Source organism: Bicyclus anynana, chromosome 8 (genome assembly GCF_947172395.1).
Source record: "Bicyclus anynana chromosome 8, ilBicAnyn1.1, whole genome shotgun sequence".
NCBI lineage: Eukaryota > Metazoa > Arthropoda > Insecta > Lepidoptera > Nymphalidae > Bicyclus > Bicyclus anynana.
Window position 1 is genome coordinate 2,585,560 of NC_069090.1, and position 15,464 is coordinate 2,601,023.

A 15,464-nucleotide genomic window follows, 5' to 3' on the forward strand; every position below is an offset into this window, starting at 1 on the left:
TGCTGTGTTCCAGTCTGAAGAGCATGGTTGCCGATTTAATTGGTTTAATTACAAATACATATTATAACTAACCGAACTAACTAGCTGGTAGCAGAGATGCTGGCGGCTCTAGACCTTTGTATTTGGAAGTCCATGCCAGAGGCCTATGTCCAGCAGTGGATGTCCATTGGCTGATAACGATGATAATAATGATTATAACTATGCCTCAGATTGGGTTCAGGATGGCACTGCTACTTTATAACTTTTTCCTCTGGCATACCTACCGTGGTAAGTGCCAAAAAACTGTCCCAAAAAAAATGTTTATCGTTTTGTCTAAAATCGAAATCAATCACAAGTAGGTAACAATAACGAGATACCAAAGATCGTAATTCAGTCGGCGCAGGCGCAATGTCAGTTATTAACACGCGATAAATCTATTAATTACGTACAATACCGATAATTATAATTATTTACATTACACGCCTCTGAGCACTGAGCGTCCATGGATGTACGTGCCGAGTGGGTACTTATCTACCTGTGGAAAAATAATAATTGTACGGAAAAGGAAAAATAATTTCCGCAAACTAAAGATAGTAATAGTTTACTTGTAGATTAATATTAATACACGTAAGGAAGTCTTTTCTATTATCAATTAATTATTATTGACATTTTTTTTATTTGACAAAAAAAGAGAAGGTTTTCGAAGCGAAGAGAAGGTTTTTGTTACCATACCCTACTTACATTACACTAGCCCCAACGCCCCCAGGTTTCGTCGGCGTAGTTTCTGTTCCCTTGAGAATACGGAATAAAATACAGCCTATGACGCTCACAAATAACGTGGCTTTCTAGGGGTAGTGTAAAAGAATTTTCAAAATTGGTTCAGTAGATCCAGAGCATACTATTACACAGGTAGGTACGTACCAGATGTACCTACCCCTACAGCACCACAAACTAACTCTTTATAATATTAGTACAGACTTTTGAAAAAAATATACAGTATCATTATTAGTAGATATTTATAACCTACACTAATATTATAAAGACGAAAGTTTGTGTGTATAGTGTACAGTGTATTTGTTGTGTGTGCTAGTTTGTTACTACTACTAAAAACTGTGATAGCCCAGTGGATTTGAACTCTGCCACCGATTCCGGAGGGTGTGGGTTCGAATCCGGTCCGGGGCATGCACCTATAACTTTTCAGATATGTGCATTTTATGAAATTAAATATTACGTGTCTCAAACGGTGAAGGAAAAACATCGTGAGGTAACCTGCATACCAGAGAATTGTCTCAATTCAGTTTTCTTATTTCAATTAAAGTGGTGGACTATTGGCCTAACCCCTCTTATTCTGAGAGGAGACTCGAGCTCAGCAGTTAGCCGAATATGAGTTCAGAAATAATGAATGATAAACCGATTTGGCTGAAATTTGGAATGTAGATGGATTATAATATCCTTCATTAATAAAAATTTTAACAAAAAAATTCAACCGACTTCCAAGTCAAAAAATAACTTTAACTAAAAAGCAAAAAATAACATCCTACCTATGTGCTACCTTCTGATCAGTTTGAAGGCGGTGCCAAGCCAGTGATGTTTTAATTAAACACGTTTTAACTACAAAATTTATGTGGTTCTTTATAGTATACATAAATTATTATTATCAGGAGGTTTCTATAAGCTTACGTTCAAACCTTGAACTTATTATTTAGTTTGAGTTCAACAATTAACCTGCCTAATCATTTGGTTGACTGAACAAATATGGGGTGTACATGTAGAGAGCTAATTTGTTTAGATAATCGTGTGAACCTACCCCCAGCATAACCACTGGGGTGTGAAATGTATATCCACCCTAAAGTAAAAGGTAAACGCTTGTTATTGACTGATTATTATTTTTTTGTAAGTTATGGTTTTAGCATATAGTTCAAAGAGTAAAACCTACTTGTGTTCTTTGGTATTACGTAGATATTCCTAGATGAATACCTTGATAATCATACTAAGGAGGTCTTGAATCTATTCTTAGATCTTTATAATATTTTACGGCCTCCGTAGCGCAGTGGTATGCGCGGTGGATTTACAAAACGGTCCTGGATTCGATCCCCGGCTGGGCAGACTGAGATTTTCTTAATTTGTCCAGGTCTAGCTGGTGAGGCTTCGGCCAAGGCTAGTTACCACCCTACCGGCAAAGACGTACCGCCAAGCGATTTAGCGTTCCGGTACGATGCCGTGTAGAAACCGAAAGGAGTGTGGATTTTCATCCTCCTCCTAACAAGTTAGCCCGCTTCCATCTTAGACTGCATCATCACTTACCATCAGGTGAGATTGTAGTCAAGGACTAACTTGTAAAGAATACTTCAAGGTCTGCAGACTAATTCACTAACTTTGACTATGTTAGTTGACATAAACGAAATTGAGATTTTATGTAACAAATGTCATCCGGTGCCTACCGAAAACCCTTCGTGGATATCATACAGTAAGTAGATGCCATTTCTCAATTTATTTCAAATCAGTGAATAGGCCAGTTGATCTTATGTTAGGGCTCCTATCAATAATATCGGTAGCGGCGTGCACTTCGTAGATGCAAAAATGCACTGCCTACCCTAAGGACTCAATACAAACCGATGTTCGACCATAGATTACATAGTTGGACAAGAAACTTTCCAATTGTTACATACAATTCTAGTGCATACCCCTGTTGAAAGCCTTGTGCGCGCCACTGCCGAAGACATCACTCGTGAAATAGAAGAAATTTCAACCAATGGCGGCCTAGACCAGTCCTACCTCTTTCGTCCCAACGAAAATAATGAGATAGCGATATTTCCGGTAGCGCCGTAATTCGTTGACTTTTGTCTATTTCTCTTCTTCTCGTTGATCGCATGTTAGCGCCACAGGTATCCCTGCTTGTAGCATATAAAGGAGAAGGGTCATTAAGCTTAGGACACAACACGCTGCTCTAATGCGGGTTGGCAGGTTTATGGTGATAAGTATGTTTCTTTTTAGGGTTCCGTAGTCCACAAGGTTTTTTTAGGGTACCCTCCCTATGAATTTTCGTTTGCTCGTTCATTTCATAGTGGGGATATCGTTGGGTTAGTTTTTGAAAATTGTAAGGGGTCTTCTACCAACATATTTCGATTTAGGGATCCGTTTGTAAAATAGTAAGCTTTTAAGAGCTAATTTTTGTTAGAGTCACGTGTCCCTACCCTCTACCGGCTAAACGGTTGTTTATGGATACATACGTGAAAAAATTCACGAAAGTAGGATATAAGTATATAATGAAATTACAAGGAAAACTATAACGGCTAATAAACAATTGCTATATATGGAGTTATAGTCGACCAACTTAAAAAACGTAATTGAAAATATAAATCTGCATACTAATTCCGTTGTTAGTTAAAAAGACAAAGGACTAGAAAGATGAGATTTGTATGTATATTAATTACAATAAAAAGAAAATTTAAAAAAAAATTGTGGTTTTTTGGGGATTTTTCCCTACATCGTCGTCATCAACCCATATTCGGCTCACTGCTGAGCTCGAGTCTCCTCTCAGAATGAGAGGGGTTAGGCCAATAGTCCACCACGCTGGCCCAATGCGGATCAGCAGACTTCACACACGCAGAGAATGAAGATAATTCTCTGGTATGCAGGTTTCCTCACGATGTTTTCTTTCACCGATTGAGACACGTGATATTTAATTTCTTAAAATGCACACAACTGAAAAGTTGGAGGTGCATGCCCCGGACCGGATTCGAACCCACACTCTCCGGAATCGGAGGCAGAGGTCATATCCCAGTGGATATGACCTCTGCCCAGTGACTATCACTGCTCTCTGCGAAGTGAAAGTTCCTGTTCCCGTGGGAATACTGGGATAAAATATAGCCTATATTATTCCCAGATAATATAGCTCTATTGGTGAAAGAATTTTCCAAATCAGTCTAGTAGTTTTTCAGTTTATTCGTTACATACAAAAATATTAATCTCTCTAATGTAGAATGTAGATATAGTACAAAGTAGTCTGAACCCTACTGTCCCGTTCATCTTGTAGAGCTAATGTAGCATCAGCCGTTCACCCGCCTTTCACTTGTTTAGCATTCTTCAGCTGTAACATTGCACGTTACATGCATAATGTTGTTTCATACTTTGCGTAAATAGACTGGTGAAAGAGACTTGCTCTAGTTCTATTGTGGTTATAATAGATCTAACAGAATATATAGAATATAGAGTAAAATGACAATTAATCAGTATATTATTTAATACTCTATATACTAGCAGAACTTTGTTTCTTACGCGTAGTTTTCATTCCCGTGGGAATACGGGGATAAAATATAGCTTTTGTTACTTCTTGATAATGTAGCTATCGGTGAAATATTTTTTCGAATCGGTCCAGTTGTTTTTGGGTTCATTTATAACAAACTACTACAACTTAAGACAGCAAAACATAACTAACTAACTACTGTTACTTATAACTCTAATGTCAGGGCCAAATAGAACCCTTTCAGGTGGTATTCAGTGATATCAATGAGACGAAAAGCAAAAGACTTTCCATCTCACTAATCTGCTTCTCGGTCTTTCATTGACATCTGATACCGTTACAATAAATGAAAATGAGAAATTTGAAACACATTTCATATAATCCCAAATTCATAACATAATTCAACTGTCTTCAGTTCAGCATAAAGTATCGTCCTATCAACAGTTTAAGCAAAAACGATCTACATATTATGTGACTTATTTGTAACTGAGGACGAAAATGGAATATTTTCGTGTAATTTCGTTTTCATATCTCCCGCCAGCATCATAAGTTTTCCAAGATAAAAATTATATATTAGAATACAATATTAGTATGAAAATCTAAAGTTTTGTAGTCCGCTAGTCTTATATTTAGTCCACACTGAAATTCAATAGGTTTCATATTTAAAAACCTAGACTTGGTTAAATAATTATCAGCACCTAGCGCAAGGTTTTCAGTTACATGCAGAATATTTTTGGTCGTGGCTAAAAATGTGCCTAACAGGAATTCTAAAAACCAAATTCATAAACGATATAGACTGCTACCAACCAATCTATACTAATATTATAAAGAGTTTGTTTGTTTGATTGAACGCGCTAATCTCAGGAACTACTGGTCCAATTTGAAAAATTATTTCAGTGTCAAATAGCCCATTTATCGAGGAAGGCTATATGCTATATATTATCCCTGTATTCCAACGGGGTCGGGAACCACGCGGATAAAACCGCGTGGGGTCTACTAGTCAAGTATAAAATTTAAAGAAAGTTGAAATCTAGGAATTATATGTATTTACAGTTGTGTGTGTTATTATCGCAACAGTTTCTGTCTGATTAATCATGACGTAATTAAACAAGTAATATACACGTAACAAAACAGTTGTTTTCTAACGTCTTAACGTTCGACACGCCGTATGAACGCGAAAACGCGCCACTTCATGTACATAATTAATTCCCACATTTAGTAAACATTTGTTATTTGTTAACACTTAATTCATTGTAGTGTTATTAAACAGTGCATTAAACTACAATTTGTGAGCGTAATTTTATTTAATAGTTATTTATTAACATAAAAAGAAAGTGCAAATTAGTAAAAAGTGAAATTCTATAGTTTTGTAGTTTAAATGCAACATTTCAGATTTTTAATAAATATTTTTTTTAATTTCAAGGTAAACAGTATTTTTTTCTATTGATAAATAGTGCACGGTAGTGTAGTACACAAAGTTCTGAAACTTGTTCATGATTTCCTTGAATTATTTGTTGTAATTAATTGCTATCCATTCAGTTTAGAAAAACATGAAAAATAGGATTTTTCATAATTGCATATCAACTTTTCTTAACATATATTAGGTAGGTACCTACTTATTAGGATATTAGAAAATTATATACTTATTTTATATTTACACCGTTTAAAGATTTAGTTGGAAGTTACAGTACCAATCTACTTCATATTTAAACAACTTAAAAATGTCAGTTTAGTTTTTAATAGAGTACGTAGTGTGAAATTAAACTTTAAATTAGGGGTGGAAGTTTAATAATATGCACAATGTACTGTTTTACGGACCACTAGTGATCCCCTGCGTAGTCACCTGCCGATTAGTGGGTATGTACCACATGTTACTGAAATTTATATGATAAAGCTCAAGTGATTACTTAGCGAATGGCTTGATACTATTTAAAATGACAGTCTGGTCATTTTAGTTAATCTAATACGTTCTTTTTCTTCTTCTCCAAAAATTATACCTACCCGTCTAGATCAGTATTCGTCTGCGGTCTATATAAGTAAATATCATAAGACTAACAGACAGATGAAAAAAAAATCAGACAAGTGTAAGTCGGACTTTTACACCGAATTCGACTCTTAAACAATTTATCCTACGTACAGAACACGTAGGATAAATTGTTTAAGAGTCGAATTGCGTAGCTTTTGCTAGTTTTTTAAGATTTTCAATGTATAGTTTTGAGAATTTTCTTGTATTTGTGGTCTATAACGATGTTACTTACCAAATTACATTGTTTTAGGTCAATGGGAAGTACCCTATGAGTTTTGATTCCCTTGAGAAACATTCCCGTGTCGGAAATATGCGTTTATTGTTGAAAAACGGCCTTAACTTTTATTTATTTACGTGAACTTATACTTAGTTTCGTTTTTCACAACTTTATGGGATCACTTTCATATTTCCATACCTCCACGCCTTCCCGAAAGAAAGGTTCTTGACAGACAAAGAGACGGACAACAAAATGATCTTATAAGGGTTTTTCCTTATAAGTTACGGAACCTTAAAAATAAAGTAATCATAGTACTCCAATCCTCAAAAACATTTACGTGAAATGGATAACCTAATAACCATTTTGGAAGTCAGTACGTACATATTTTAGGCTACACATGTATTAGAAACTGCCTCTTCAGTAACCACAGCTTGTGATATATTTCAGTCCAAGACAAACTTGTGCTTGACTTTACTTGACTCGACTCAGTCTTGGCACGTCATATCGACTCAGCACGCTATCACGTTAAACATGAACATTTTGTATGCGCATATTACATTTTTCCTTATTCCTCTTTGCTAGTTCGATTTATTAGAAAGGGGAACAAGGAAACTGTTGTGACAGTTTGTTTTTGTATAGTACAAGCATTGCATTATCATATTGTCCTAATTCACATTAATTAGTTAATAGTGGATTATGTTTGTTTAAGTTAGCCCTTGACTACAATCTCACCTGATGGTAAGTGATGATGCAATCTAAGATGGAAGCGGGCCAACTTGTTAGGAGGAGGATGAAAATCCACACCCCTTTCGGTTTCTACACGACACCGTACCGGAACGCTAAATCGCTTGGCGGTACGTCTTTGTCGGTAGGGTGGTAACTAGCCACGGCCAAAGCCTCCCACCAGCCAAATATTATAGTACGGTTGCCAACCCTACGTCAGCCCTGTATAAAATGTAATGGAAGTTATTAAAGTCTTTATTTTCGTATTGTTGCAGGCCCGGGACTGATAGACGAGTTGGAGGCTTTCATGGCCCCCGTCGGCGAGGGATGCTACCCGCCGCAACCCATCGACGCGCGTCGAATCGGGTAAGCTACAAACTGTAAATCAACTTCTTCGTTCCTTCTCAGCCAATATACGTTCCTTCTCAGCCGTAGTATTAGGAAGTTACTAACTTCATTTGTTATCAACCCATATTCGGCTCACTGCTAAGCTCGAATCTCCTCTTAGAATGAGAAGGGTTAGGCCAATTGTCCACCACACCTGCCCAATGCGGATTAGCAGAGCACGCAGAGAATCAAGAAAATTCTCTGGTATGCAGGTTTCCTCACGATGTTTTTCTTCACCGTTTGAGAGACGTGATATTTAATTTCTTAAAATGCACCCAACTGAAAAGTTGGAGGTTCTTGCCCCGGATCGGATTCAAATCCACACCCTCCGGAATCGGAGGGAGAGGTCATATCCACTGGGCTATCACGGAGTTACTTACTTACAAAAGGCTTATTACAGTGAACATCAGCTGAAATTAATTGGGGTTTAAAACCTACGGCTAAAAGATACTGGCTCACTATTGTCATTTCAATAAATTGAAATTCTGATATTTATTAGTTCTTCAGTTGCCTAAAAGAAACTGCATTAGTATGCCCACAATATTCCTCTTTCATAAAATTGTTCATATAAGGTTAGAGATTTAAGAACCCACGTTGACTACTTATCTAGTCGGTAATTCGAGTGTTGGTTATGTTTTGAAAGCATTATTTTAAATAACATTTTACGACCAAGTGTAACAAGTTAGTAGTTCGTTGTTAAAATTAATTTTGTTTTCCCAGGGGCCACCAGCTACCAGAAAGTCCACCAGACTCGGGTTCAGAGAACCCTTACAGCCCTGAAACCCAAGTGTCCCACACAATCGCCGTATCCCAAACCGTATTAGGAGCTGATTACATGCTGGTACCAGACCACATGACGCCCCATGAAATCCTTCAACAAAATGGCGACTATATTTACGAGGAGCTAAAAACAGATAATATAGACCATGAAGTATTAAGGTCCAATTTAAATGATGTAGTCGTTCTACCCCAAGATGCTAACATAGTTGATTTAGGGTTAAGGTCAGTTCGTCATGACTTGGGTCTAGCGGATCCTATTGCGTACCAGAATCGGTACAATCAAATGAGGGTGGAGTTGCCAGATCTGGAACAAGGTCTGATAAATCCTCAGTTAGTTGCGTTGGGACATGAAACGCTGACACCTGTGTACACAAACCTTCAAGAACCTAGCGGGAAGAAGAGGAAACACTCTCAAGATATCAACTCACAAGTAAAATGTGAACCAGGTAATCTACACTAATATTATAAAACTGAAAAATTTGTTTGTTTGTTTGAACGCGCTAATCTCAGGAATGACTGGTCCGATTTGAGAAATATTTTCAGCGTTAGATAGTCCATTTATCGAGGAATTTTATCGCCGTATTCCTACGGAAACCGGCACCCCGGCGTCTTCTAATTGGTTGATAATACTAACTTGTGAATTTCCTAGCTGCACTATCACCGGAGACAGTGGTTCGGCCGCCGCCATCTGTAGACGGTTCCGAAGCAGGCGACGACGCTCCGCTGCAGTGCATACGGTTCTCGAACTTTCAGCAGAACGTTTGGCATTCCTTATACGACTGCAACTTGAAGCCCTTGTGAGTATTCTTTTGGCTAAGTTATGTGTTAAAGCCTAAATTTTTCGCTGTGTCAAAAAAATCTCCGAACAATTTCATTGCGGCTAGTTGCTTGGACTCGTTTAGCTAACTAATCTAGGTAGCTTATTCTAATAACTATACAAATCATGCTCACGTGGAATGGTGGCAAGAATACTGGCTGCATTTCCGCGCTGAGCATTTGCGCAAAAAATGAGCCAACAGCAGACTGGTGAACGAAATCACCAGTCGGGGCAACTAGCCGCGGTGAAATACTCCCCAAATACTCCATAACCAAGATAGCTTATACCAAAATGTGATCAATATTGCACATCAATTGCCTATAGGTAAGATCTGGCTTCTTCAGTTCTCATATTTCAAGATTGAATAAGATAGAACAAGATCTCTTGTTCATGTTCTCAGATCTACTCCATCCTACATAGTCGGTGCGGACAAAGGCTTCAACTTCTCACAAATAGACGAAGCCTTCGTCTGCCAAAAGAAGAACCACTTCCAAGTGACGTGTCAGATACAGATACAGGGTGACCCGCAATATGTAAAGACGACAGAAGGATTCAAGAAAATCAGCAACTTCTGCCTGCATTTTTATGGCGTTAAGGTAAATTTTTAACCTACGACGTAAATAGACAGAGAGAGTTTTGTAAGTTTGAATTACTAAAAAAAAACTATCGAAATATGGTATAATTTAGAGATCTAATATTGTTTTAGGCGGAAGACCCAAGTCAAGAAGTAAGAATTGAACAAAGTCAATCAGACAGAACAAAGAAACCTTTCCATCCAGTTCCGTAAGTAGTCCTTTTATAATACGTTGACGTTTTGTCCCAAGGGACTGAAATGGCGACCCTGCGGAAAGCATAGTGTTACGGCATAGGACCAATGATATCAAGCGGGTTACAGGAAGTCGCAGAACTGACGGCTCGAAACCGGTTTATTTGGAAGTCTTTAAGTTACGACTAAACCAACGCGTCCAACTCGCGTCCGCTAAGGCGTGCCCGTTGGTGATCAGATGTAAAATACGAATTTGTACTTGTAGCAGCAGTCGTGTTCACATCGACGCATTCTTGAATTTCATTATAATATTTGGGACTTTACACTGAAGCTTTACACTCGTGGAAGAACTTTTCGCTTATAATGCGTTTTGAACTTTATGTTTATAGGATGCCAAAAATAATAACAAGTTGCCATGAAAACAAATGTTGTAGCTTAAAAGCTGGGGTGTGATTGCGCAATTTTATACTCGTGGATGTAATATTCGCCTGTAACAAGTTTTATTACAAATTGAACTTTATTACTATGGGATGCCAAAAATAAAATGTCACTAACAACGTAGTAGCCACGGAAATGAACGATGTCACATCGCTGTAACTTTACAGAATGCATAGGGGTTGATCCCCACCGTGGATGCGATTGTACGTCGCGGTTCGACCATAGCTTCACTGTCGCCTATGTCCAGCTGTGGACGTCAATCGGCTAATAATGATAATGATAAATGATAACTTGAAAATTATCAACAGAGTCGACCTCCGTCGCGAAGGCACAAAGGTCACAATAGGTAGACTCCACTTCGCGGAGACCACAAATAACAACATGCGCAAGAAGGGCCGACCCAACCCCGACCAAAGGCACTTCCAGCTAGTTGTAGCCTTGCGAGCACACGCTTCTCATGCTGACTTCATACTGGCGGCGCAGGCTAGCGACAGGATCATCGTTAGGGTGAGTTGGATTTCATTTATTTATTGGTGGCAAAAAACTAATAAGTGCATTATTTTTTTGTTCTTTGATAAGTTAGCCCTTGACTGACACATGATGTTAAGTAATGATGAAATCGAAGATTAATTACTTGGTATAGGTACAATAATATTCTACCCGCGCCTTCAACGTACGCGGCATCGTATCGGAACGCTTAATCGCTTTACGGTACGTCTTTGCCCGTAGGGTGGTAACTAGCCACGGTTTATGCCTGCCACAAGACAATTAGTCTTACTATGAAGGGCAGATTTAAAAAGTATCTGTTGTCAGTAGTAATGTACAACTTTTTGTGAGTGGGTGGGTGGGAACTAAAACGTTTTATGACATTGTCAGAGTACGTACGGGAAAGTCGTACGTACGTACGTAAGTCTGGAGCAGCAAATATAAAGCATGTGATAGGCTTTGCTTGTTTCTGCTGCCAAGTAACATTTCTGTGCAAAATATGAAGGGCATGGTTACCCGTGGCACATACGCCTTAACACTTACGCCTAGGTTGATTACCATGGGGCGGCACTTTGCACTTGCTCCTTGAATATCAACAGATCTTCTGCATGGTTCGTCAATCAATTACCATAAATAAGGTTAAGGAGGCCTTAATGAAATGCTGTTTGTCCCATCCAGGCTTCTAACCCCGGCCAGTTCGAAGCAGACTGCACAGAGAACTGGTGGCAGCGAGGTGTTTCAGACAACAGCGTACACTACAACGGGAGAGTGGGCATTAACACTGACCGACCGGATGAATCCTGCGTCATCAATGGTAAGGAATACATGGCCCACTACAGGGCAGGGAGTCACCACCCTGCTCCAAAGTGCAGTGGCGGGCTTATGGTCATTATGTTTATGAGCTTAACTTGCTCGCCGAGGTACGGAGGAGGAACGCCTCACGGCACTAACTCTTACCAACTCTTGCCAGAAACATTGTAAGAGTTACAAAGTTCTTTTTGCCCTGAAGACCCTTGGGCCATAGAGTCGCAGTGAGTGCCAAAAAATTACCCCGAATTATTTCACCGCGGTTATTTTCCTCGACTGGCTCGTTTTTTGCGCAAAGGACCAGCCTGGCTCTCTAACGCGAAAATACAGCCAATATTCATGCCACCATTCTACGTGGGCATTTGTCTAGTTATTAGGATAAGTTAACTTAAGTTTCTTATTGTATTGTAGCTTAAAGTAAGGTCAAATTCCACGACAGTGTCCTTTGTAAATATGTTATATTGGTTCGTATTGTTGCAGGTAATTTGAAGGTAATGGGCCACATAGTTCATCCATCAGACGCAAGAGCCAAGCACAATATTGAAGAGTTGGATACAGCGCAGCAACTGAAAAATGTACAAAGTATTAGAGTTGTTAAGTGAGTACTTTTTATTTAGCTTAAAAACTACTATTCAAATAATACTTTCGTAGAAGAGTAAAACCCCAAGATTGTTCTTCCCTATTTTAATCTGAAACTTTGTCAACCCTTAAAAGTGCATAAGGTTGCCATTAAGTGTCTGACGAATATACTTGGACAGCTTAACCTGGACTTTGATCTTGGATCACCTTGGACTTACGTTACCTTCTAAAACCATTACCATAACGAGGTACAATTACTTACTTATGGCAGAAACATGGGCTGATCCTGAACTTTCGACTTCCATAGAATGACGTTTAAGTAGTAGCAGTCCATCACGAACTCTCGCTCTACTAGTGATGGCAAAAAAATCATGATGTCCTGGCGGATTTCTTTCACAGATTCAACTATGACCCATCATTCGCGGAACATTCCGGCCTGTTGGGCTTCGATCCCAGATCGCCCGCGCCGCTGACTGATACAGGAGTAGTAGCTCAGGAGGTCCGGAAAGTTCTACCTGATGCGGTGAAAGAAGCGGGCGACGTCACACTACCCAATGGAGATACTATACCCAAGTTCCTCGTTGTTAATAAGGTATTTTTATGATAATAGTTGATGGGACAAGGAGTTGACCTATTGTTGGTTGGGACAAGGAGTTGGTTAAGTTGCAAACCATCGCCAATCAGATTGCTCTGATAAGGGCGATCTACTTTGATGGACGTGTTAGGATCACTTGTTAAATTATGCTGCCCTGCGTCAAACTTATCCATCTACCTATTAAATTTGTGTTAAGATTACGACTTATATGATGGTCATTTAATCGGGAAATATAGGTACTTTAAAAAACAACAACAATGCCTGATGACAGAAATAATACTAAATATGAATAAAATATTTAGCATTTCACTTTTACTAGGCCTAAGATTCTATTTTCTATTTGTAGCTATTGGTCGACAATATATCCTTTGTTCTTCACGAGATATCTAGTGGCGCGCATTTTAGATTTAATGTCTTCCTAATAATCTCCCAATAGAAAACAGGACATCTGGAAGGTTTTCTGAATTGCATTGAATAAGATGAAATGTGTGTTTACCACAGGATCGCATATTTATGGAAAATCTTGGAGCAGTCAAAGAGTTGTGCAAAGTGACTGGTAATCTGGAATCCAGGATCGATCAGCTGGAAAGGATCAACAAGAAACTCTGTAAGATCAGCGTATTGCAACGACGAGACAGCTCCAGGTCAAGTGTTAGTAATGGTAAGTGATAAACCATAATCAATGATCTGAGAGAGTACTCTGAGAGATCTAACGCGATGATATTGATGAATGTTGACTAGCTAAAGATGACTGACTAACATAGTCAGATTTCCCTCATATCATCGTCTTTATAGTATAAAAATTACAATCGATTCTTGAAATTATTATAAAATAGCTTAAGCTTTTGCCTGTAAGTAGACTTTTCTAATAGGTAATTTGAGGCCCCACGACTGTCTAAAAGATCTATCAATTCTAAAATATTACTGTTTTAAATTATAATTGTATGATGAACTACCATTATGATTATTGGCAATTTTCAACTCGTTAGTTATTACACGCCTCACAATATTATTATTTTTTTTTCATTCTAGATTCCAGATTCTCAGGCGTATCAGCCTCGTCGAAATCATTCTACAGCGACGGAAACATTTCCATAGACCAGATTCGTGACATCGCCCGAAGTATCCGCCGACATGAATGTTGCCACAAACTAAGTCATAACTCCCCAAAATTTACCCGAAAACAGTGCAAAAACTGTCACAACAACTACGCCAAATATGGCAAATACTACAACTACAACAAAACGTGTGTCAGATATCATTCTAGTAAAGAAAAATCGGAAAATGAAAACACATATCCAACTTATGTTAGTACTTTAGATTCTATTGCTCAAAAGTTGCCAGATGACAATTTCAGTGTTGCCTCAAAAAAGAAAGACTCTTGTCTATGGCTGAGGGATGAAGACAGTTTTGGGAATGGCAATACTAAGCTACCTTTCTGCTGTCGGAAGAAATATAAATATGGGGATGCCAGCAGTGAACTGATATCGAATAAATTTCTGCAGATAATCATAACTATATTGATTTTTATAATGGCTGTTTGGTAAGTTAGCTTTATTTTCTGCCCGTCGTTCCATTTTAATGTTTATTTATTGGATACGCCAACAGTATAGGTTATACCTAATTAAATCATATAAAACACAGCTAAGTAAAAAAAATCAAAAACTCTGTAATTGAAATTTTTTGTTGGATTTTCTTCGTTTTCTTTAATTTGTCTCATCCTTCGTTCGTAGCCTGGTGGTTATGTCAGCCCTGTACTTCAGAGAACATCAAGAACTGTTATCTATGAAGGAAATACGCATGCACGAGAAATTCTCGAACTACCAATACCATGGGAAAATAAACCTCAATACAGCGTCCACCCATAGAGCTACACCTCCAGACCTGAATCAAATAAAGGTAATTATGAAATAAACTAATATATTTTAAATCTTTTAAAAAAAACCTATTTTAATTTTTAAAAATAATACTATAATAATAAATTAATATTATATAATTGTTGCAGAACTTAAAACCAGCACCTTCAGCATCGAAAAAAAATGTAAAAGGTATGTTTTAGCCATAAGCTTGTTATTTTCTTATTTTTGTAGAAAAAAAATCGGTTCAAAATTGTTTTCAGTTTCTGAAAATCGCAAAAAAAAATTAATTTCATCAATTTTTATAAAAATTTAAAATAAAAATTATATACCAACTACTACTATACTACTACTATACTATTTTTTCGTGTGTGGATCTTTACTTCTTATTGATTTCTGTGTGAATATGTGCATACTATAAATACTAATAAGTAATAATGTCATTCTGTTTCACACAGAGAAAGGTCCGTATAAAACAAGTCCAGAGTACACAACGTCGAGTCCACCAACACACTCCACCGCTACAACGCTGCATGCATCCAAGAATTATGTCAAAAACGTACTCCGTAAGTATTGCTTCTCAGAATTATGGTTGGACATAATAATAAGCCGTGGATTTGATGCAAAAGCCAAAAATTCAGGGCTGGTGCTACTTAAAAGAGACCTAAGTCCAGTGGACATATAATGGGTGATGATAATAAGAAGAGAGAATATGATAGAATAAGCCAGAAGATAATTAAATCTATATCCAAAAAGGAGTAAAGT

General features: G+C 37.9%; 1 protein-coding gene across 3 annotated transcripts in view; it reads left to right on the plus strand.

Annotated features, from left to right (window-relative positions):
• Positions 1 to 15,464, plus strand: part of LOC112045120 (uncharacterized) — a 48,100-nt gene that overhangs the window by 25,153 nt on the left and 7,483 nt on the right. The window contains exons 1-15 of one of the 3 annotated variants that reach the window (XM_052882796.1): positions 5,368 to 5,645; positions 7,464 to 7,554; positions 8,296 to 8,801; positions 9,005 to 9,152; positions 9,573 to 9,768; positions 9,879 to 9,955; positions 10,685 to 10,883; positions 11,541 to 11,676; positions 12,150 to 12,267; positions 12,648 to 12,840; positions 13,345 to 13,504; positions 13,876 to 14,386; positions 14,577 to 14,742; positions 14,849 to 14,891; positions 15,158 to 15,265. In XM_052882796.1, the coding sequence (XP_052738756.1) occupies positions 7,496 to 7,554; positions 8,296 to 8,801; positions 9,005 to 9,152; positions 9,573 to 9,768; positions 9,879 to 9,955; positions 10,685 to 10,883; positions 11,541 to 11,676; positions 12,150 to 12,267; positions 12,648 to 12,840; positions 13,345 to 13,504; positions 13,876 to 14,386; positions 14,577 to 14,742; positions 14,849 to 14,891; positions 15,158 to 15,265 (2,620 nt within the window). In that variant the 5' untranslated portion in view covers positions 5,368 to 5,645; positions 7,464 to 7,495. Of the gene's footprint in view, positions 1 to 5,367; positions 5,646 to 5,923; positions 6,080 to 7,463; positions 7,555 to 8,295; positions 8,802 to 9,004; positions 9,153 to 9,572; positions 9,769 to 9,878; positions 9,956 to 10,684; positions 10,884 to 11,540; positions 11,677 to 12,149; positions 12,268 to 12,647; positions 12,841 to 13,344; positions 13,505 to 13,875; positions 14,387 to 14,576; positions 14,743 to 14,848; positions 14,892 to 15,157; positions 15,266 to 15,464 lie in introns of those variants that run through there. The other 2 variants (XM_052882795.1, XM_024081201.2) reach the window with 2 other exon arrangements.